General features: G+C 44.9%; 1 protein-coding gene across 1 annotated transcript in view; it reads left to right on the forward strand.

The window, feature by feature from the left end:
- Window positions 1-25,048, forward strand: part of LOC138670754 (inactive dipeptidyl peptidase 10-like) — a 265,499-nt gene that overhangs the window by 81,394 nt on the left and 159,057 nt on the right. The window contains exons 6-7 of the mRNA XM_069758378.1: window positions 7,472-7,569; window positions 24,018-24,141. Coding sequence (XP_069614479.1) covers window positions 7,472-7,569; window positions 24,018-24,141 — 222 coding nt within the window. The remainder of the gene's footprint in view (window positions 1-7,471; window positions 7,570-24,017; window positions 24,142-25,048) is intronic.

Raw genomic sequence — 25,048 nt, forward strand, 5'->3', positions numbered from 1 at the left:
CAATTCTCCGAACCACATCCTCACCAAGGCCCCACCTAGCGGCCTCAGTCGCTGCCCCGATCCTGAAGGAGTGACCACTATATTGTGTTGCAGGTAAGCCCGCTGCCGCCAAACATTTCCTAAAAACAGAAATAAACTGAAAACGGGACAAGAAAGACCCATTTTCGTGCACCAAGAATGGCTCGTCTAACACCCCGCCCTTTGCCATGTACTTCTTCACGTATTCCACCGGGCACACCGGGGATCCTTCAACATTGAACAACACCACTTTGCACCCTTTCCCATACACGTCCGTTTTGGAAGCCTTAATAAACACTACCACCTTATTCCCTTCGACATCCACGTTTTCTCTTAACAAAATACCTTTTTTACTAACGGACGGGCTAACCAACTCACCTAACCGAAATGCCCCAAAGAAGGCCAAAGAAAAGACTGCACGGAACAGAACCACTTCCCATTCGGAAAAACACACCTCTTGCAACTTCCGCTCAATGGCTGAGAGCACCTCATAAGATACGGGTCGGCGACCGTCCGAAGCCTTCCAGCCTTTCTTCCAACCCCGAACAACTTGCCGAACCAAGAAGGATTTCGTTATATCCTTACCCCCCCTCCATTTAAGGTTGAAGGCTAGCCCCGCCAGAAACTTATTCAAACGTGTCACAGACCAACCTGCCTCCCAATGATGACCTAAGAACAACAACAAACCATACTCCTCCTCCATATCCTGGTCCATACTTGACATCCAGGATTCCCACAAGCTCCAAGCCTGATTATAATGAGACCAAGATGAATCCGCGAGCGATTTGGTAAATAACTCTATTACGGCCCTCGCGGCAGGTTCCACAACTCCACTGGACAATCCCGGCCCGCGCTCTCCGCCTGTGGTGCCAAATCCCGGAAAAGCTGCCACTGAAATTGAGAAAGAGCAACAACTATTGGATCAGGCGCTGACAAGCTAACTTCAGATACAATCCATAAGTTAAACTTAAGACCCAGGAAAACCAAGTGCTGCAAGACCTTCACTACTGCAGGCGTAGCCGCTGACAACGAGTTTACCGCCGTCACCGTTCCAACATGCTCACAATGAAAAGAAATCTTCAAATTCCTCAATTTGTCACCCCACAGGGCCAACGCAACTACCCTGGGGAACAAATGCAACAGTAGCCGGTTGTTTGTTAACCCCTCCTCCTTCCATTCTTCCGGCCAAGCCGCTGCTGACCAGCTACCATGAAAGAAAAGACCAAAGCCACTCATTTCAACGACATGCACCAAAATGCCCAAGGAGGTAGCATCTGCCACCGGCTGAATCCACAGAGATCTGCCATTGTACTCGTCCAGAAAATCCGCCCACATCTTCAAATCATCCCGAAACTCTTTCTTTATCCTGATGAAATGCAAAGGGGACTTTACCCCTACTGTTGCCAAGGATAGGCGGCGGCAGAACGCTCGACCCATCGGCATGATCCTACATGCAAAGTTCAGTTTCCCTAACAACGATTGCAAACTGCGCAAATTTATCTTCTTCAAACCAATCGTATTAACCACATCTTGGCGCAACGCGGTAACCTTGTCTGCAGGTAGCCTACATTCCATTGCTACCGTGTCGATTTCAATGCCTAGGAAGCTCAACACTGTCACCGGACCAACTGTTTTATCCTCCACCAAAGGCACCCCGAAGTTTTTTGTCACACTCTCCATTGTATGCAACAAAATCGAACAATCTGCTGATTCCGCTGGCCCTATAAACAGAAAGTCATCCAGATAGTGCGAACATGAGCGTATCCCAGACACATCTTTCACCACCCATTCTAGGAACGTGCTGAAGGCCTCAAAGTAAACACATGAAATCGAGCAACCCATGGGAAGACAACGATCAACAAAGAAGCCGCCATCCCAAAAACAACCCAATAAATGCAAACTGTCAGGATGAACTGGCAACAAACGAAAGGCCGCTTCGATGTCGGTCTTAGCCAGCTTAGCCCCCTTTCCACATGCTCTAACCCACTCCATCGCTGAATCGAATGATAAGTACGACACCGAACTCAACTCGGGATCAATACCATCATTAACCGAAGATCCCTTCGGAAATGACAGGTGATGGATTAACCTAAATTTATTAGGTTTTTTCTTAGGGACCACGCCAAGAGGTGACACCCTCAGATTTGCAATCGGAGGGGCGACAAACGGGCCTGCCATTCTTCCCAGAGCAACTTCCTTATTCAACTTCTCCGACACGACCTCCGGGAATTGTAACGCCGATTTCAAATTTTTTCTTTTTAAACTAACATCCTGCTCAACATAAGGGATTTTGAAACCCTCCTTAAAACCGTCGCGCAATAAAACTGCAGCTGACCTATCAGGGTATCTACTTAGAAAGGCCTCCATCACGACCCACTGCACCGGAGTCACCCCTTTTGTCAGCTGAATCTCCAACTTTTTGCCTGTTACCCCTGAAACATTTTGAAGCGCTATGCACCCCCCCGCAGGTTGAACACTCGTGCCTATATTTACACTTGCTCCCGAATCTGCATATGCCATCATTGAAGGCGAAACACAGTCCCTTCTGCAAAGCCGCCGAGTGTCCTGACTGCCCTGAACTCCCGGCGCCCCCGTGAAAAGGCTGGCTAGTCTGACCTAAACGGGACGGGACCATAACTCTCATCCACAACGCTATGTCCTTGTGATCCCACCTGATACTTGGCCTAAAAGCCTTACGCTGACGAAACTGTTCGTCATAGCGTAACCAACCCTGTCCCCCATAGGTCCTGTAAGCCTCCCCTATGGCATCTAAGTAACAAAATAATGCCGAGCAATTTTCCGGGGCCTTCTCCCCGATTACGCTAGCCTTAATAGCGAAAGCTTGCAGCCAATTTGAAAATGATCTGGGAATCAGCCTATATCTCCGTTTCTCCTCATCTTCTTTTTTAGAGTCCTCCCTTCTAGGTCTATCCAAATTAAATCTCTCTAGGGGTAAAAGAGAAAATATTTCTATGTACTCCCCTTTCCAGATTTTTTCCCTAACCTCTTGTTTTAAATGTGCCCCTAACGGGCCCTCGAAGCAGACATAGACCTCCCCCCTAGCCGCATCGTCTAGTTGCGGTACATCCTCCTTTTCCTTATCCTGCAAAGCTCCCTCACCTGGTGCATCAATTCCTGACCCAGGCCCTGGTGCTGTTCCGTCCTTCTCCCTTGATGAGCTCCCCGTGTCTGCCGCAGGACCCGCACTGCTGGATGTACCCGTAACTTCAGACAACTGTCTAGACCCCTCAAACGACCCCGTATTTCCCAACCAAGCAGCTGACGGCAAAGACCCCCTGCTAAGACCGGACCCCCACAAGCCCGCTAGCTCCCCTAAACCTCTAAGGATTAAACCCATACCCCCGCTAGCAACTCCCGAAGTAATGTCACTATTCCTAGCTTCAGGGGAAACTATGCCTGGCAAATTAAAGATAGGGAAAATGTTCTCACCTAGCTGCCTGGGTGCTGTGAGCCCAGCAGCCGAAGATCCAGCTCCCAGCCGAAGGTGTCCTGCATCCCGACCGGCTTGATCCGCGATGTTGCCCGCCGAACTCCTGGCGGCCGTATCCGTGTCCTGGCGACTCGGTGATGCCGTCGACTGCCCTGGTGCTGCGGAAAGGGAAAAGGCCGAGCCAGCATCCTGCCGCCCGATGGAAGATGTGCGGCTCCTTGCCACGGATACGTCCCCGGCACTGCGTACCGAAGCGACGGAATGTCGCCTGCCGGAATCCGGAAAATTTCCGCCACCACCAGCAGAGGACGCAGATCCAGGAAAGTTCCGGCCATCACCAGCAGAGGGCGCAGATCCAGGAAAATCCCGGCCATCACCAGCAGAGGGCGCAGCTGCAGGAAAATCCCGGCCAACACCAGCAGAGGGCGCAGAACTTGCAATATCCAGGCCACCACCAGCAGAGGGCGCTGCTGCGTTGAAGACTCCAGAGCTGTGCACTGCAGAAGGCCGCACGCTGATGCCAGGGCCAGCCGACTGCCGCCCGCATAATCCTCGGCGCTGAGGGGCCACCGCACCTGACCCCCGTCTCCTCGGCTGTCGCTGCCTCCCACGCTGAGCGGCGCCAGCGGGCATGCTGGCGGCCGCCGTACCGGCTCCTGCTCCTGCCGCCCCACGTCGCCCGGACACTGAAGGAGGGGAGGAAGGATCCACCCTCCCGTTGTAGGCCCCGCCGCACTGGAGGATTCCTCCCGGCGCCGCGCTGTGAGGTGGAGGGAACAGCGCTGCTTACCGGAGGGTCCGCAGAGGGGCTCCTATTTCGGCGCCGGGCCCTGAGGATGATGTCCGGGCTTAGGCGCGCCGGAGGCCTAGTCCTCCGCGGCCGGCGCCCGTCCTGCGGTGCCTGCGATGGTGCTCCCGATGTCCCCTGGAGAAGGCTGTTAACGGATGCATTCAGCCAATCTGTCCCCTGGGAGCTGGCTGCCGTCCGGAGACGCTGGAGGATCGCTTCAACGTCCATTCTGGTAAGTGTGACAGAGATTCCTCACTTGTCACGCAGGCACCTAAAATGGATGCCTGCGTGAGGAGCGTGCCCCTTTTTATGTGCCCCCTCCCCACAGTCCCCTAGTTCCACCCCTTATTTTCAAAAAATGCCCCTAAAGCCACCCCTCAAGTTCCCAGTTAACCCCTTACCACCGTATCCCTTCTAACTGCTCCAGCTCCCCAGGTCCCACGTAACCCCGTCATGGCGGCCTCCCTTTACGTGCCGTGGGCCCCCAGTACGGCCTTTCTTGACCAAACTAATTTGTAATATGTCTCGTGGAGTGGAAGCGAGATATTAGAGGCATAAGTGTTTTTTAATGCTTCTTCCCACTGCTCGTCATCTATTTGTAGGCCTAATGTTTTCCCCCATTTTTTCATGTATTTGTTCTTTTTAAATGTATAGTCTTTATTGAAAATATTATATAGGAACTTAGTGCTCCAGAAAACTTTATGATCAAGATTTCTAAGCAATAAATATATTGGTTCGAATTTAGGAGAAGCCTTAGAAATGAAGATCTGAAGGAATTCTTTAACAATGAGGTACTGATTAAATTCTGACGAAGGGATATTAAATTTTTGTTTGATTTCTGAGAAATTTAGTAGTTTATTGTTTGCCAACAAGTCTCCTAATTTTTTTACTCCCTTTTGTTCCCATAATGTTGGAAATTTTTGTCCGAATAGAGAGGTTATTAATGAAATTGGTAGAATTTCCCCAATTGTTGTTTTATTTTTTCCCCCCGGGATTTTAGCTAATTTATCCCATGCTTGAAGAATGGCTGAGATAATCGGATGAATTTCGGGAACAATGTAAAGGAAATACATGTCTATGTTTGACATAAGTTTTTCTTTTTTTCTGACCACAAAGGATCCCTAAAATAAATATAAAATTGTGCTCCCTTCTCCGTAGCAATCATTTCTATGTATCAGACACGTTTTTTTTTTTTCTTCAACAGAAGCAAGGCTACATTAACATTCATTTTTTTTTTTTTTTTACTTTTTTTTATTCATTTTCTTTTTCATTTATTTCAGACACTGTGTTTCTTCCTTCACCATAAGGTCATAAAATACCTCTGGGTGCATTTCAACATTTAAACACCAATTTATTACTTCTGATTTCCTCTGCAACTGCAGTTGGCATATTAGTACCAGTAAGGGTATGTGTCCACTTTCAGGATGGCCGGCGGTATCGCCGGAGCGGCTTAGCCGCTCTGCGGTAAGCCCCGCCCCCTTTCTGGGACGCGATGATGCCGGATGTGTTCACAGCACACATCCGGCATCATCGCTCCCCACCATAGGGCCCTGTGCTATATCTTGCGGCGACGCAGCGTCGCCGCAAGATATACGGACATGCTGCGATCTGAAAAGACGCGCAGCATGTCCGGAGTCGCAGGGCCGCCGCCGCGTGCGTGTTACCACGCATAGTGGAGACGGGATTTCATTAAATCCCCTCCACTATGCTGTAACATCTGGACGCTGCGTGTCTGACGCTGCGGCTCTATGCAGCGTCAGACACGCAGCGTTTACTGCACGTGGAAACATACCCTTATAGGGCAAATTCAGCCTCCTGAAATGGACTGCAGATCTGATCTGGGTCTTCTAAGAAGGTCCTATGCCCTCCCAGCACCTGGCAATCATGTGATCACTAGGCTGGGAGGAGGAAGCAATGTTGCTGCTTCCTATTCTTGTTCAGCACTCTGTATACAGAAATCAGGAAGGCTGGAATGATACTAAACCATCTCTTCCTTCTCCATGGAGAGCTGGGCTGTGTCTGACAGCCGACTACCTGTTCTTGCATGATCTCCGTTCAATATCTGACTCTCCAATGACATTCTAAATGTCATTGCAGAGTTATATGTGAACCCACCTGACGCATTAAGTTATTGGGTGGCGCAAAGCTGTTAAAAGGGTTGTCTGGCTTTGGAGTACAAGTCTGCAGTCAATCTATGTGATTGCAGACATGTGACTCCTCACAGTGTGCAGAATGCGCACTTTGTGGATTCTCTTACAGCGGGTGGGCATGTGACCACAAGTACGCAATTTGCATACGTTCAGTCACATGACAACTAGATGTACGTGGCCTCATTCAATAGAAGTGTACTCAGCAAGGCTGGACAGGTCTAGTCAGAATGTGGCCCGGAATATGCAAATCGCATACTCGTGGTTACATAACCGCCCGCTATAGGCACTTATAAATGATGCAGTGCACTGTTCTGTTTTGTCAGCCCCACAAACAAAATCTTTCAATACTAATCAGATAAGATGCCCATCAGGGTTGCTACCCACTCAAAATGTTTGGATTGTTTGTAAAAAGAGATCACTTTTTCCCATGCCTTAAAAAAAAGTGTTCATGATTTTTTTTACGTTGGAGATATTTGTGCACATAATTATTAATTATGACTGTAATTATCATTTTATATGTCATAGTGAATGAAGTTAATGTGTTTATATCATAGTTATGGGTTGTATAAATATGACACGTAAAATCTGAATGATTTCTTATAGTTCTCCAATGTGTTCATAAAAAATTTTGGCTTTGCGTGAGTTTTTTTTTATAAGCTGTCACAAAAAAATCAAGTTAGCAACCCTGACGCTCATGCCTGCACTGATTTTAATAAATTAATCCTACTTTGATTTATGCCTCCTCTCAGCTCACTAATGTAAGGAAATAATCAAATACTATACAGCTCCAACTGTTCTTCGGGAATTTTAATCTAGGCAAGACACCATTAGGGCCACATAGCCAGAAAATAATTTTTTACTTCTGTAAAGATTGATAATGAGTTACTTACTATATATTGATTTTACTCCTTGTATCCTGGTGTTTATAGCAGTAGGGAATTTGCAGTAATTTATATGCTGTATTATGTCTCTCTGCAATTTTACATTTACAAATTACCGGTATGTTTTACAAATGTAATAGACTTTCATACACTCACCAGATATTGTTTTCAATCCTTGCAGGCTGGACAACCCATTCCTCAAGTGAAGGTCTTTGTTGTAAATCTGCGCGGTCCATCACACACTGTGGAGATCTTTCGTCCTGATACTTTTGAGTACAAGTAAAGTAAAGCTTAACATTTATAAAGACATATATCCAGTTATTCATGTGAAAAATATCCATGCATACAAGGATAGGGATGAGGAGCCATGCATACAAGGATAAGGATGAGGAACGTGCATACCAGGACAGGGATCAGGAGCCATGCATGTAAGGATAGGGATGAGGAACCATGTATGCAAGGACAGGGATGAGAAGCCATACATACAAGGATGGGGATGAGGAGCCATGCAGACAAGGATGGGGATAAGGAGCCATGCAGACAAGGATGTGGATGAGGAACCATGCATACAAGGATGGGGATAAGGAGCCATGCAGACAAAGGTGAGGATAAGGAGCCATGTATACAAGAATGGGGATAAGGAGCCATGCATACAAAGATGGGGATAAGGAGCCATGCAGACGAGGATGGGGATAAGGAGCCATGCAGACAAGGATGAGGATAAGGAGCCATGCAGACAAGGATGGGGATAAGGAGCCATGCAGACAAGGATGTGGATGAGGAAACATGCATACAAGGATGTGGATGAGGAACCATGCATACAAGGATGGTGATAAGGAGCCATGCAGACAAAGGTGAGGATAAGGAGCCATGTATACAAGAATGGGGATAAGGAGCCATGCATACAAAGATGGGGATAAGGAGCCATGCAGACGAGGATGGGGATAAGGAGCCATGCAGACAAGGATGAGGATAAGGAGCCATGCAGACAAGAATGGGGATAAGGAGCCATGCAGACAAGGATGGGGATAAAGAGCCATGCAAACCAGGATAGGGATGAGGACCTATCCATACAATGATAGGGATGAGGAGCCATGCATACAAAGATGGGGATAAGGAGCCATGCAGACAAGGAAGGGGGATAAGGAACCATGCAGACAAGGATGGGGGATAAGGTGCCATGCAGACAAGGATGGGGATAAGGAGCCATGCAGACAAGGATGGGGATAAGGAGGCCATGCATACCAGGATAGGGATGAGGGGACAATGCATACCCAGCTTATACTCGAGTCAATACGTTTTCCCAGTTTTTCGAGGCAAAATTAAGTGCCTCAGCATTTACTCGGGTCGGCTTATACACGAGTCTACACGGTATATAGCCATTTTGGTGTGAATTTTCAGCTGACTTATCAGGTCTAAGAGATGTATCTCACAGTGCAGTGGTGGCGAACCTATGGCACGCGTGCCAGAGGGGGCACGCACGCCATCTCCTCAGCACTATCGCCACCACGACTCTCCTCATCCCGCTTGCCATCTCCCTCATCACTAGTGCCGCGGCCAATCTCCTCTGAATTTGCGCTATAGGCCGTGTCCCATCAGGCCACGCACTGTCCCATCAGGCTGCATGCTTACTGAGGGTGAGGATGGCGATGCTAGTGAGGAGATGGATGGTGAGTGCGCAGAGGAGTGGCGGTGCTAGTGCTGAGGAGATGGATCACGTGCTCACAGATAGGACTGTGACATATGAAGAGACCAGATCAGCGTTGGAACGTGCTGAGGCGAGTAGTTTTTTTTATTTTAGTATGAGGCCATTATACTGTATATAGTACTATGTGGGCACATTATACCATATGGAGCACTATGTGGGGCCATTATACCATATGGAGTATCATGTGGGGCCATTGTACAGTATTGAGCATCAGGTGGAGCCATTATACAGTACTGCACATCATGCGGGGCCATTGTACAGTATGGAGCATCGTTTGAAGCCATTATACAATATTGAACATCATGCGGGGCCATTGTACAGTATTGAGCATCATGCGGGGCCATTATACAGTATTGAGCAGCACGTGGGGCCATTATACAGTATTGAGCATCATGCAGGATCATTATACAGTATGGAGCATCATGTGGGGCAATTATACAGTATGGAGCATCATGTGGGGCAATTATACAGTGTGGGGCCATTGTACAATATTGTGCATCGTGTGGGGCCATTATACAGTATTGAGCATCATCTCTGACCTTTCCCGGTGCCTGCGCACTGCAGTACTTTGCTCTGCCCTCAAAAGGGCAGACAAAGTATGCCTGCACCGGAGCCGCAGCGTGAAGACAAGAAGAAGATGTCATCATAAGAAGATGGGACGCCCGGGACCGGACCGCGATGCCCATCGGACCGGACCGCAGCGGGAACGCCCCTGGGTGAGTATAATCTAACCTCTTTTTCTCATCTTTCAGGATACATCGGGGGCTTATCTACAGCATTACAGAATGCTGTACATAAGCCCCTGATGCCAGTGGGCTTAGCTCATCTTCCATTTTAGGGGTGACAGGTTCCCTTTAAGCAGATAAAAGATCTGGAGGTGATTCTAGATGTGGCATTTGAATTTGGAAAATGTGGCTGTGAAGCCACAACATGCTGTTAAAAGAGCTCTTAATAAAAGAGAAACAGACCATCTGTTAACTTCCCCTATAAGAAGAAACACAGACCTCACTTGCCTCCAGAGAAACACCCCACAGAAATAGCAGCCCCCCACATGTAATAACGGTGAAATGAGAGGAAAGCACATACGTAGTTATGAAAATAGAATCAGCAAAAATGAGGCCCGCTAAAGCTAGATAGCAGAGGATATAAAAGTGAACTGCGCGGTCAGCGAAAAACCCTTCAAAAAACCATCCTGAAATTACTTGAACTCATGTGCCAACTCATGGAACATGAGGAGTAATTTCAGCCCACTAGAGCAACCAGCAGCAAGGAATCACATCTCTGCAAGCTGGACTAAGACAAAAATTAAACAAAACGTGGAACAGGAAAATCAAAACTTAGCTTGTCCTGAAGATAACAGACGCAGGGAACAGAGGTAAAAAGAAACGCTGAATACATTGATAGCCGGCGAGGAAATGACAAAAAAGCCAGGTTAAATAGGAAACTCCCATAACCTGATGGAACAGGTGGACACCAGAGACCGCAGAGAACACAAGTCACCCAGTACCATCAGTAACCACCAGAGGGAGCCCAAAAACAGAACTCACAACAGTACCCCCCCCTTGAGGAGGGGTCACCGAACCTTCACGAGAACCACCAGGGCGACCAGGATGAGCCCTATGAAAAGCACGGACCAAATCGGCAGCATGAACATCAGAGGCAATCACCCAAGAATTATCCTCCTGACCATAACCCTTCCACTTGACCAAATACTGGAGTTTCCGTCTGGAAACACGAGAATCCAAGATCTTCTCCACAACATACTCCAATTCACCCTCCACCAGCACCAAAGCAGGAGGCTCAAGCAAAGGAACGACAGGCACCTCATACTTCCGCAACAACGACCGATGGAACACATTATGAATAGCAAACGATGCCGGGAGATCCAAACGAAACGACACAGGGTTAAGAATTTCCAAGATCCTATAGGGACCGATGAACCGAGGCTTGAACTTAGGAGAAGAGACCTTCATAGGAACAAAACGAGAAGACAACCACACCAAGTCCCCAACAAGAAGTCGAGGACCCACGCGGCGACGGCGATTAGCAAACTGCTGAGCCCTCTCCTGGGACAACTTCAAATTGTCCACCACATGACTCCAAATCCGATGCAACCTATCCACCACCATGTCCACTCCAGGACAATCAGAAGGCTCCACCTGACCAGAGGAAAAACGAGGATGAAACCCCGAATTACAAAAGAAAGGAGAAACCAAGGTAGCAGAACTAGCCCGATTATTAAGGGCAAACTCGGCAAGCGGCAAAAAGGAAACCCAGTCATCTTGATCAGCAGAAACAAAACACCTTAAATAAGTTTCTAAAGTCTGATTAGTTCGTTCCGTCTGGCCATTCGTCTGGGGATGGAATGCAGACGAAAAGGACAAATCAATGCCCATCTTAGCACAGAACGTCCGCCAAAATCTAGACACAAACTGGGATCCCCTGTCAGAAACGATGTTCTCCGGAATGCCATGCAAACGGACCACGTTTTGAAAAAACAAAGGGACCAACTCAGAGGAGGAAGGTAACTTAGGCAAGGGTACCAGATGAACCATCTTAGAAAAGCGGTCACACACAACCCATATGACGTACATTTTTTGAGAGACAGGGAGATCCGAAATAAAGTCCATGGAAATGTGCGTCCAAGGCCTCTTCGGGATAGGCAAAGGTAACAACAATCCACTGGCCCGAGAACAGCAAGGCTTAGCCTGAGCGCAAACTCCACAAGACTGCACAAAAGAACGCACATCCCTCGACAAGGAAGGCCACCAAAAAGACCTGGCCACCAAGTCTCTAGTACCAAATATTCCAGGATGACCTGCCAACACAGAAGAATGGACCTCGGAGATGACTCTACTGGTCCAATTATCCGGAACAAACAGTCTTTCCGGCGGACAACGATCAGGTTTATCCGCCTGAAACTCCTGCAAAGCACGTCGCAAGTCTGGGGAGACAGCCGACAAAATCACCCCATCCCTAAGGATACCAGTGGGCTCAGAATTTCCAGGGGAGTCAGGCACAAAACTCCTAGAAAGAGCATCCGCCTTCACATTTTTTGAACCTGGCAGGTATGAAACCACAAAATTGAAACGGGAGAAAAACAGTGACCAACGAGCCTGTCTAGGATTCAGATGCTTGGCAGACTCAAGGTACATCAGATTTTTGTGATCAGTCAAGACCACCACACGATGTCTAGCACCCTCAAGCCAATGACGCCACTCCTCAAATGCCCACTTCATGGCCAAAAGCTCCCGATTACCAACATCATAATTCCGTTCAGCGGGCGAAAATTTTCTAGAAAAGAACGCACATGGCTTCATCACTGAGCCATCGGAGCTTCTCTGTGACAAAACCGCCCCCGCTCCGATCTCGGAAGCATCGACCTCAACCTGAAAAGGAAGCGACGTATCTGGCTGACGCAACACAGGAGCAGAAGAAAACCGGCGCTTAAGTTCCTGAAAGGCCTCCACAGCCGCAGGAGATCAATCAGTAACATCAGCACCCTTTTTAGTCAAATCCGTCAAAGGCTTAACAACACTAGAAAAAGTAGTTATGAAGCGACGATAAAAATTAGCAAAGCCAAAGAACTTCTGTAGACTCTTAAGAGATGTAGGCTGCGTCCAGTCACAAATAGCCTGAACCTTGACGGGATCCATCTCAATAGTAGAAGGGGAAAAAATATACCCCAAAAAAGAAATCTTCTGGACTCCAAAAAGACATTTAGAACCCTTTACAAACAAAGAATTGGCCCGCAGGACCTGAAACACCTTCCTGACCTGCTGAACATGAGACTCCCAGTCATCAGAAAAAACCAAAACATCATCCAAATACACGATAATAAATTTATCCAGATATTCACGGAAAATATCGTGCATAAAAGACTGGAAGACAGAAGGAGCATTAGAAAGTCCAAAAGGCATCACCAAATACTCGAAATGGCCCTCAGGCGTATTAAATGCGGTTTTCCACTCATCACCCTGCCTTATCCGCACAAGATTATACGCACCCCGAAGATCAATCTTAGTGAACCATTTAGCCCCCTTAATGCGAGCGAACAAATCAGTCAACAATGGCAAAGGATACTGATATTTGACTGTAATCTTATTCAAAAGACGATAATCTATGCAAGGCCTCAAGGAACCATCTTTTTTGGCCACAAAAAAAAAACCTGCTCCCAAAGGGGACGAAGATGGACGGATATGTCCCTTTTCCAAGGACTCCTTAACATAATTCCGCATAGCAGTATGCTCTGGCACTGACAGATTGAACAAACGACCTTTAGGGAATTTACTGCCAGGAATCAAATCTATAGCACAATCGCAATCCCTGTGAGGAGGAAGCGAACTGAGTTTAGGCTCCTCAAAAACCTCCCGATAATCAGACAAAAATACCGGAACCTCAGAAGGAGTAGATGAAGCGATAGAAATCGGAGATGCATCATCATGAACCCCCTGACATCCCCAGCTTAACACAGACATTGTTTTCCAGTCCAGGACTGGGTTATGAGTTTGTAACCATGGCAGACCAAGCACTAAGACATCATGTAAATTATACAGTACCAGGAAGCGAATCACCTCCTGATGAACGGGAGTCATACGCATGGTCACTTGTGTCCAGTACTGAGGTTTATTCATAGCCAAAGGTGTAGAGTCAATTCCTTTCAAAGGAATAGGAACTTCCAGAGGTTCCAGACTAAACCCACAGCGATTGGCAAATGACCAATCCATAAGACTCAGGGCAGCGCCTGAATCCACATAGGCATTGACGGAAATGGATGATAATGAACAAATCAGCGTCACAGACAGAATGAACTTAGACTGTAAAGTACCAATGGCAACAGACTTATCAACCTTTTTTGTGCGTTTAGAGCATGCTGATATAACATGAGCTGAATCCCCACAATAAAAACACAATCCATTTTTCCGCCTATAATTTTGCCGTTCACTTCTGGACTGAATTCTATCACATTGCATTATCTCAGGTGCCTGTTCAGAAGACACCGCCAAATGGTGCACAGGTTTGCGCTCCCGTAAACGCCGATCAATCTGAATAGCCATAGTCATGGACTCATTCAGACCTGTACGCGCCGGGAACCCCACCATAACATCTTTAATGGCCTCAGAAAGGCCATCTCTGAATTTTGCAGCCAGAGCGCACTCATTCCACTGAGTAAGCACCGACCATTTCTGAAATTTCTGACAATATATTTCTGCTTCATCTTGCCCCTGAGAGAGAGCCAATAAAGCTTTTTCAGCCTGAATCTCTAGGTTAGGTTCCTCATAGAGCAAACCCAATGCCAGAAAAAACGCATCCACATTGAGCAACGCAGGATCCCCTGGTGCCAATGCAAATGCCCAATTCTGAGGGTCACCCCGCAGGAAAGATATAACAATCTTGACCTGCTGAGCAGGGTCTCCAGAGGAGCGAGATTTCAAGGAAAGAAACAACTTGCAATTGTTCCTAAAATTCAGAAAACTAGATCTATCTCCAGAAAAAAAACTCTGGGACAGGAATTCTAGGTTCAGACATAGGCGTATGTACAACAAAATCTTGTATATTTTGAACCTTAGCAGCAAGATTATTCAGGCTGGAAGCCAAACTCTGGACATCCATGATAAACAGCTGAAGTCAGAGCCATTCAAGGATTAAGAGGAGGAAAGAAGCAGTCAAGCTGCAATTAAGGCTAGGCAGCAAACACTGAGGAGGGAAAAAAAAAAAAAACTTCCTCAGACTACTTTTCCTCCTACTTCAGCCAAAACGATGACCAATTTTTTATTGGCCGGCTATACTGTCATGATCCCAATGGCAGGGGATCACAAAAGGACAAGCACAAAAACAAAACAAGCTCTAGGGTGATGGAACCTGAGCTGACCACGATCCTGAACCTAAACACACAACTAGCAGTAGCTAGGGAACGTGCCTACGATGATTCCTAGACGTCTCGCGCCAGCCGAAGGATTTACTTCCCCTATAAGAAGAAACACAGACCTCACTTGCCTCCAGAGAAACACCCCACAGAAATAGCAGCCCCCCACATGTAATAACGGTGAAATGAGAGGAAAGCACATACGTAGTTATGAAAATAGAATCAGCAAAAATGAGGCCCGCTAAAGCTAGATAGCAGAGGATACAAAAGTGAACTGCGCGGTCAGCGAAAAACCCTTCAAAAAACCATCCTGAAATTACTTGAACTCATGTGCCAACTCATGGAACATGAGGAGTAATTTCAGCCCACTAGAGCAACCAGCAGCAAGGAATCACATCTCTGCAAGCTGGACTAAGACAAAAATTAAACAAAACGTGGAACAGGAAAATCAAAACTTAGCTTGTCCTGAAGATAACAGACGCAGGGAGCAGAGGTAAAAAGACACGCTGAATACATTGATAGCCGGCGAGGAAATGACAAAAAAGCCAGGTTAATTAGGAAACTCCCATAACCTGATGGAACAGGTGGACACCAGAGACCGCAGAGAACACAAGTCACCCAGTACCATCAGTAACCACCAGAGGGAGCCCAAAAACAGAACTCACAACAGAAGCTGTTGCTGTGAGCAGACAACATGCGGTCAAAGGAACTCTCAATTGAGGTGAAGCAGAACATCCTGAGGCTGAAAAAAAATAAAAAATCCATCAGATAGATAGCAGACATGCTTGGAGTAGCAAAATCAACAGTTGGGTACATTCTGAGAAAAAAGGAATTGACTGGTGAGCTTGGGAACTCAAAAAGGCCTGGGCGTCCACGGATGACAACAGTGGTGGATGATCGCCGCATACTTAATTTGGTGAAGAAGAACCCGTTCACAACATCAACTGAAGTCCAGAACACTCTCAGTGAAGTAGGTGTATCTGTCTCTAAGTCAACAGTAAAGAGAAGACTCCATGACAGTAAATACAAAGGGTTCACATCTAGATGCAAACCATTCATCAATACCAAAAATAGACAGACCAGAGTTAAATTTGCAGAAAAACACCTCAAGAAGCCAGCTCAGTTCTGGAAAAGTATTCTATGGACAGATGAGACAAAGATCAACCTGTACCAGAATGATGGGAAGAAAAAAGTTTGGAGAAGAAAGGGAACGGCACATGATCAAAGGCACACCACATCCTCTGTAAAACATGGTGGAGGCAACGTGATGGCATGGGCATGCATGGCTTTAAATGGCACTGGGTCACTTGTGTTTATTGATGACATAACAGCAGACAAGAGTAGCCGGATGAATTCTGAAGTGTACCGGGATATACTTTCAGCCCAGATTCAGCCAAATGCTGCAAAGTTGATTGGACGGCGCTTCATAGTACAGATGGACAATGACCCCAAGCATACAGCCAAAGCTACCCAGGAGTTCATGAGTGCCAAAAAGTGGAACATTCTGCAATGGCCAAGTCAATCTCCAGATCTAAACCCAATTGAGCATGCATTTCACTTGCTCAAATCCAGACTTAAGACGGAAAGACCCACAAACAAGCAAGACCTGAAGGCTGTGGCTGTAAAGGCCTGGCAAGCATTAAGAAGGAGGAAACCCAGCGTTTGGTGATGTCCATGGGTTCCAGACTTAAGGCAGTGATTGCCTCCAAAGGATTTGCAACAAAATATTGAAAATAAAAATATTTTGTTTGGGTTATGTTTATTTGTCCAATTACTTTTGACCTCCTAAAATGTGGAGTATTTGTAAAGAAATGTGTACAATTCCTACATTTTCTATCAGATATTTTTGTTCAACCCTTCAAATTAAACGTTACAATCTGCACTTGAATTCTGTTGTAGAGGTTTCATTTCAAATCCAATGTGGTGGCATGCAGAGCCCAACTCGCGAAAATTGTGTCACTGTCCAAATATTTCTGGCCCTAACTGTATTCTGCAAAAAAAGAGCGCAATGATGAGCTTGGGAACTCAAAAGTGCCTGAAAGTCCACGGAAGACAACAGTGGTGGATGATGGCAGAATCCTTTCCATGGTAAGGAAAAACCCAACATCCACCCAAGTGAGGAAACCTTTACAGGAAGTAGGTGTTTCAGTATCTGAGTCTATCATACAGAGAAGACTTCATCAGCGCAAATACAGAAGGTCCACCACACGTTGCAAACTATTGATCAGAATTAAAAATAGAAAGGCCAGATTGGACAAAAAAAAATCTAAAGAAACCAGCCCAGTTCTGGAAAAGCATTCTTTAGACCAGGGGTTTGCAATTTATTTTCCTTAGGACCCACATGAGAGACCATGACTGTTGTGTAAGGCCGAACCAAGACTCTGAAATTAATTCTGCTCAATATTGATATTAATTATAATATTTTATATTAATTGTATCACTTAATATTAAGCAGAATTAAGTATTTTGACATTCTCCATATACCATATGAGCCTGCACACAGCCCTCATATATACTGTAAAAGCCCATACACAGTCACCTATATATCCCTAGAGCCCCATATACCATATGAGCCCATACATAGCACCCTGTATACAGTATGAGCCCCCACATAGCATCCTATGTACAGTATGAGCCCCGCCCCTACATAACCCCCGACATATAGTATGAGCCCCCACATAGCCTCTCTATATACAATATGAGCCATCAAATAGCCCTCTGTATACAGTATGAGCCCCATATAGCTTCCATTATACAGTATGAGCCCCCACATAGCGTGCCATATACAGTATGATCCCCATATAGCCTCCTATATACAGTATGAGCACCCACATTGCTTTCTATATGCAGTATGAGCCAAAAATACCCTCTGATATACAAAGGCATGTAAAAGTTTGGACATCACTGGTCAAAATTACTGTTATTGTGAACTGTTAAGCAAGTTGAAGATGAAATGATCTCTAAAGACCTAAAGTTAAAGATAACACAATTCATTTGTATTTTAGGCTATATATTTTTTTTTAATTTTTTACATTTAAAAATTACATAAAGGAAAATGGTTAGTACCTAGTACCTCCCCCTTTTGAAAGTATCACAGTTTATAAATGCTTTTCGTTGCCAGACAAGTGTCTTTCAATTCTTGTTTGAGGGATTTTCATCAATTCTTCCTTGGAAAATTCTTCTAGTTCTGTAAGATTGCTGGGTCATCTTGCATGCACTGCTATTTTCAGGTTTAGCCACAGATTTTCAATGATGTTCAGATCAGGGGACTGTACAGGCCATTGTAAAACCTTCAGCTTGTGCCTTTTGAGGTAGTCTATTGTGGATTTTGATGTGTCTTTAGAATCATTATCCATTTGTAGAAACCATCCTCTTTTCAACTTCAGCTGTTTTAAAGATGGTGTTTTGTTTGCATCAAGAATTTGTTGAAATTTTAGAGGAGGCTTGATTTTTATAAAGCTGTGAAATTTTCATCACCTAGCCTCTTATACACATCACGAGCCCCCACATAGCCTCTTATATACAGTATGAGCTCCAGATAGCCTCCTATATGCATACAAATATCCCATACACAAAAAAAAACCACATACTCACGTCACTCCAGTTTCCTCGGCACTCTGCCTTTGCTCTCTCTGGTGCACTGACTCTCCACAGTGCAGAGCTGATGCAATTAAATGACATCATTGCATCTGCTGTTTCATACGCTGATTAGTGGAAGATGGAGTCAGCTGCGCTGTCCTCCACCAATGTATTCACTGCTGTCTGAATCCAGAGATTGTGGAGAGCAGCAGCAGCAGCAGCAGCAGCAGCGGATGGACAGCAGGTGGAGGAGGGCATGGTGCAGTCCACAAGCCACCGTTTCACCCTTTCAGCTGTCTCAGAACAGCAAGAGGGTCAGATATGGCCTGCATGACACACTTTGCTCAGGTCTGCTTTAGACAGATGAAACTAAGATCAACCTGTACCAGAATAGTAGGAAGAAACAATTATGGAGAAGGTTTGGAACAGCTCATGATCCAAAGCCCACCACATCCTCTGTGTTATGATAGTGTAGTAACTTTCTCGGGAAAATAGGTAACACACTAAAGACTGCAACTGACCCCGCCGGCTCCTCTACAGACTAGTGATCCTGACCCCACAGTCCCTAGTGGTTCCTGCGTGAGTTGGGATAGCCTTAACCACAGACTAGACCAGTGTTCCCCAAGTCCGGTCCTCAAGAGCCACCAACAGGTCATGTTTTCAGGATTTCCTTAGTATTGCACAGGTGATAATTGCATCACCTGGACAGGCAAGCATTCAATAACCTGTGTAATACTAAGGAAATCCTCAAAACATGACCTGCTGGTGGCTCTTGAGGACCGGAGTTGGGGAACACTGGACTAGACAATGGCATCTTAGACCTATGCTGCCTGAAAGGCCGTTGAGCGCTTCACGTACATCCTTAAGAACCGGAGGGCAGAACACAGTGAAAATTACATACAGAAGGGAAAGTGTGCTGAGATAGAAAGAGATCCCCAAGTGAGTAAAACAAACCATGAAATAAACAAATCAAAATAAAGGATGAAGTACGTACTGTTAGAAAATGTGCCGACTACTTTCTAAAAGAAATTAAAGATAGATGCAGGGTAAAGAACATAAACAGCAAAGAGATAAACTTTAGCTGAACTTTTACTGACTGGCTTAAACTACCGAAGTATCGCTGGACATTCAAATGAAAAACTGTAAACAGCTGAAAATTCCAGCAGGGGAAAGTATATAATTCTGCACCCGAAAGATGATAGGGCAGACAAATGAGTAAATAATAATAATAATCTTTATTTTTATATAGCGCTAACATATTCAAAGCAGCGCTTTACAGTTTTGCACACATTATCATCACTGTCCCCGATTGGGCTCACAATCTAGAATTCCTATCAGTATGTCTTTGGAATGTGGGAGGAAACCGGAGTGCCCGGAGGAAACCCACGCAAACACAGAGAGAACATACAACTCTTTGCAGATGTTGTCCTGGGTGGGATTAGAACCCAGGACCCCAGCGCTGCAAGGCTGTAGTGCTAACCACTGCGCCACCGTGCTGCCCTAAATGAAAAGTAAATGAAAACATCTGTTACTTTCAAATGACTGAAGCAAGGATAGCAGAAACTAAACACCAGGAGAAAAGGTGTACCTGCTTTGGCTTGGCGGAAAGGGAAGCTGACCACAAAGCACAGGCTCAAGGGTTCGAACCCAGATGTAATACATGGTGAGTCAGTGTGATGGCATGGACATGCGTGGCTTCCAAAAGCACTGGTTTACTAGTGTTTATTGATGATGTGACTGAAGACAGCAGCAGCTGGATGAATTCTGAAGTGTACAGGGTTATACTTTCTGCTCTGATTCAGCCAAATGCAGCAAGGATGATTATATGGCTCTTCGCAGTACAGACAGACAATTACCTTAAACCTACTGCAAAAGTAATTCAGGAGTTTAAGGCAAAGAAGTGGAATATTCTGTAATGGCCAAGACAATCGCCAGATCTCAACCTCAATGAGCATGCATGCCACAAGCATAAGACAAAACTTAAGGCAGAAAGACCCACAAATAAGCAACAACTGAAGTCAGCTTCAGTAAAAACCTGGCAACACATCACAAAGAAGGAAACACAGCATTTGGTGACATCCATGGTTTCCAGACTTCAGGCATTCATTGTCTGCAAAAGGATTCCCTACGAAATGAACATTTTATTTATTGTAAAGGTCATTTCTCAAATTACTTTTGAGCCCCTGAAATGAGGAGGCTTTGAAGAAAAATTGTTGTAATTCACAGGATATTTTTAATTAAACCTGAAAGTCTACACTTCAGTTGCATCTCAGTTGTTTCTTTTTAAATAAAAAATAGTGATATGCAGAACTCAGATCATGAATATTTAATGACCTAACTGTATAGTGCATGCTTAGAAAACACAGAACCCCATGTGCCACTGTTCAGATTCTTCAATATAAGGCCTGTTATTGTATTTTCAATTTTTAATTGGCAAATTATGGTAAAATGTATGTGAGTTTGCCCACACCATGATTAGTAGCAAAGAGTTTGCTTCATGCAATGACCAGAAAATATTCATTATTAGTTTGACAATGAATTGTGTTTAATGCATTCAATGTGATTGTAAGGGTATGTTCACACGTTCCTGATTTCCATCCTTTTTTTCAGGACTAAAAACCGCAGCTCTTTGCAGAAAACGCAGGTCCTTTTTTTGGTGCTTTTTTGGTGCGTTTTTTGATGCGTTTTTTGATTTTTTTTATGCAGTTTTCTATGCAGAGTCTGTGTGTTTTCTAGGAAGTTTTTTAGGGTTAAAATGGCTGAAAATACCCTAACCCTACCCCTAACCCTACCCCTAACCCTACCACTAACCCTACCCCTAACCCTACCCCTAACCCTAACCCTATTCTAACCTTAGTGGAAAAAAAAAAAATTCTTAATTTTTTTATTGTCCCTACCTATGGGGGTGACAAAGGGGGGGGGTGTCATTTACTATTTTTTTTATTTTGATCACTGAGAGGTTATTTCTCAGTGATCAAAATGCACTTTGGAACGAATCTGCCGGCCGGCAGATTCGGCGGGCGCACTGCGTATGCGCCCGCCATTTTGCAAGATGGCGGCGCCCAGGGAGAAGACGGCCGGACGGACACCGGGAGTCCCGGTAAGTATAAGGGGGGGAGATTAGGGCACGGGGGGGCATCGGAGCACGGGGGGGCATCGGAGCACGGGGGGGCATCGGAGCATGGGGGGGTGGGATCGGGGCAGCCACACTCCACCCACGCACTTCCGCCCGCTTCCCCGCACTTCCTGCTGCAGCGGTTCGGCACCACAAACTGCAATAAAACCCGCAGATATATTTTTGATCTGCGGGTTTTACTGCGGGTTTGACCTCACAATGGAGGTCTATGGGTGCAGAACCGCTGCGGCTCCGAAAAAAGAAGTGACATGGTACTTCTTTTTTCCCGCAGCTATTCAGCGCGGCTTTTTTTCTGAATTTCAGGATCGTGTGCACAGTGGTTCCTGTTTTCCATAGGGTACATTGTACTGTAGAAAACCAAGAGAAAAATGGACACTTGAGCAAAATAGAATATTTTATTGAAGAACTATATTAAAATACATAAATAATGCAAGATAAGAACAACATAAGATGATGCAATGACATAAACAAGAAGGCGACACTAGTGCCACACACAGGCGTGATAATAAATCAGTGGAGCAAATAAGATAGATTTATATATATGCCACAGGAATACACTTATATATATCAAGAAAATACATCATGATATAGGGTGATGCATAATGCATATGAGAGATATATATCCAGATATAGTATAATTAACTGGGCAAATAGTGACAAGAATCAATAAAATAGTAACATACAATATTGCTCATAGATATACTGTGGGTACAGGGAGATACAGGATGAGAAATGCCTAGTATTGCCGCCAAAGTGGTAATAAAAGAGTACCAATAAAGTGCAGAGTGCAAGCCAAATATGGCAAGGTAAACAGTACCACTATTAATGCTAATGCAGAAACACCAAAGGTCAAATAGGGGAGATGTCCAAATATCGATATATAGGTTAGAACCTAATAGTGGGCTGCATAAGGCTGGCAGAGGGCATGTACCTAAAATACCGACCTGTTGCTGTGTGTGGAAAGGGAGGCCCCGACGCGCGTTTCGCAGGTGCTGCTTCCTCGGGGGGCGCATTATTTATGTATTTTAATATAGTTCTTCAATACAATATTCTATTTTGCTCAAGTGTCCATTTTTCTCTTGGTTTTCTATGGTATTTATGATGGCGGAGTATTTACTTCCGGTGCCCTCTATATAGGATTATTTATACATTGTACTGTACCCTGCATGGAAAACAGCTGCGGAACCGCAGAGGCAAAAACGCTGCGGTTCCGCAGACAAAAACGCACTGTGTGAACATGGCCTAATCCTGGTCATTTTTCAAAATTATTTAATCCTGTAAACATAAACAGTGTGGTTAAATTTGCCGCACAATCACTGTGCACCAAATGTATTATTAACAGCAGTCAATTGAGCTTACTACCCAAGTTTATCTAGTCTTTATGTGACATCTAATAATCTTTTGTTATTTAATTCTCCCTCATATGTGTCTTATTTCCGCTTTTCCCTGGCTCCCACTTTCTGCTTTTTCTCTGCGAGGATCAAGTCTCACATGCTGGGTAGCGGCTAAGCCGCTGAGCTACAGAACAGCAGCATTTTCTTTAGCCATCTTGGCCTAATTACAGCACTACTTTAGAAGTTGTAATAGAGCGACAAGCAGACAGCTGAAGATAGAAGCAAAGTCTGTGAGAGAGGAAATTAATTAAGAATTGAAACTGCAGCCCTATTTACCTCAATCTATCCTTGGCAGCATAAAACTTACAGTGCTGTACAGAACTGTACAACATAATAAAAAAATTAAAAAAAACTTCTGCATGTAAGGGAGCACTGTCAGTCGAAGGCTAGCAGCTCTTAATAGGGATTCAATGGACAGGCTAGCAGATCCCAGGGAGTACAATGGACTTCATTCTTTAACCCGTGTATAGGGATCTGGACTTATATAGGGGTCCCTAGGTTGGGCTCACATATCAAGCTGACAAAGGATGATCAGAAATTGTGGCAATATCAGGAGGTTACGTACAGGAACAAAATCATAAGGCAGAAGGATAGTCTAAACACAGGCCAACATCAGAAACAAGAATCAAACAGTCTGAATAGCAGGAGTGAATCAAAGCAAGTATCAGCTATAACTGGCATACTACTGAGAGTTTAAATAGGGTGTGGTGCTGTCCCATTGTCCACAGCTGATTATTCCTACTGGACAACACACACACGCAGTCAGACTGGGCAGCATTATACAGTAGGTCCCAGCTATATTAATATCTGTGGCTGGACAGAGCCTGCGCCACTCAAAGCTTCTGGTCACGATGACATCTCGTCCATCACCAATACTGCCCACAGAATGAAAACTGCAGCGCTTGGTGACAGAAGCTGATGTCGCAGGAGCAGGTCCAGGTGGAAATGTGACACTGACCTATGATGGCATCAACTTAAATGATTTAATTTTTTTTTTAGTCTTCCTTGCTTTTGGTTCTTATTGATTCTGTCTTTTCCTTCTAGGGACTATTATATTACCCTGGTAATGTGGGTAACTAACACTCAACTTGCTTTGCAATGGCTCAACCGCCCGCAAAACCTGTCTCTACTGACAATTTGTGATACAACTACTGGTGCCTGTGTGGAGGTGAGTACTTGGGTTTTCTTTCTGGTAGTATTTAAGCACGGCGGAATATAATACATCTCTGTCCAAAAAATAACAAACTTGTGTTAGTATTTTTTTCATTGTTTTAACTGATTAACAAAGTGTCAGATGCCACTTTTCTAGTGGAAAATAAATCCTCGTTCAAACTTAGTTATTCTTTGAAATTGAAATTAATGTAAATTACAAAAGCTTGTAATGTAAAAGAGGGAAATAACAGAAAAAGCAATAAAAACATAATTACATATGAAGCATGCAAGCCTCCCTAAAAAGTTTCTCATGGTTGAGATGTAGTCAAGTTTTCTTATGAATGAGTATTAGTAGACTATGTCACGCTTTTTTATCCATCTTGAGGAACTCTACTTAAAGCCTTTGTAAGACTAGTGGAATGTCCTGAAGTAATATTATTTATCCTTATGCATTATTAGATCAGTAGTCTGAATAGAAAACTCTCATTTGGATTTTTTTTTTATCAAGACTCTCCGCACTTTTACATAAACATGGGACAGTAACTACCCACACAAAAAGCCTCATTATAAACTTATCAGTACATTTACATTTACATTTTTTGCATTCTACTTACAAAAATGTTAGGAAAGACAGAGTTTTAGGAGCATTTTTCTACTTCTCTGGCACCCGCACCCATTAAATAGTGATGACCTATCCTATATTAATGACCTGGACAAATTGTTTAACCACTGTCAATACAATTGTTTGGTCCTTGTGCACTTGGCATACTGTTGGCAACACATCTTCTGTTTACATGGAACGATGGGATACAGACAATGGTAATATTAGGACCCTCATATTTGATTAGTTCGTTAGATGATCAGTAATATTCAGTATTATGGGCCCAGGTAAACTGCTTGATCGCTGATCAGCTATATACAAG

This window comes from Ranitomeya imitator, chromosome 3, assembly GCF_032444005.1.
Source record: "Ranitomeya imitator isolate aRanImi1 chromosome 3, aRanImi1.pri, whole genome shotgun sequence".
Taxonomy (NCBI): domain Eukaryota; kingdom Metazoa; phylum Chordata; class Amphibia; order Anura; family Dendrobatidae; genus Ranitomeya; species Ranitomeya imitator.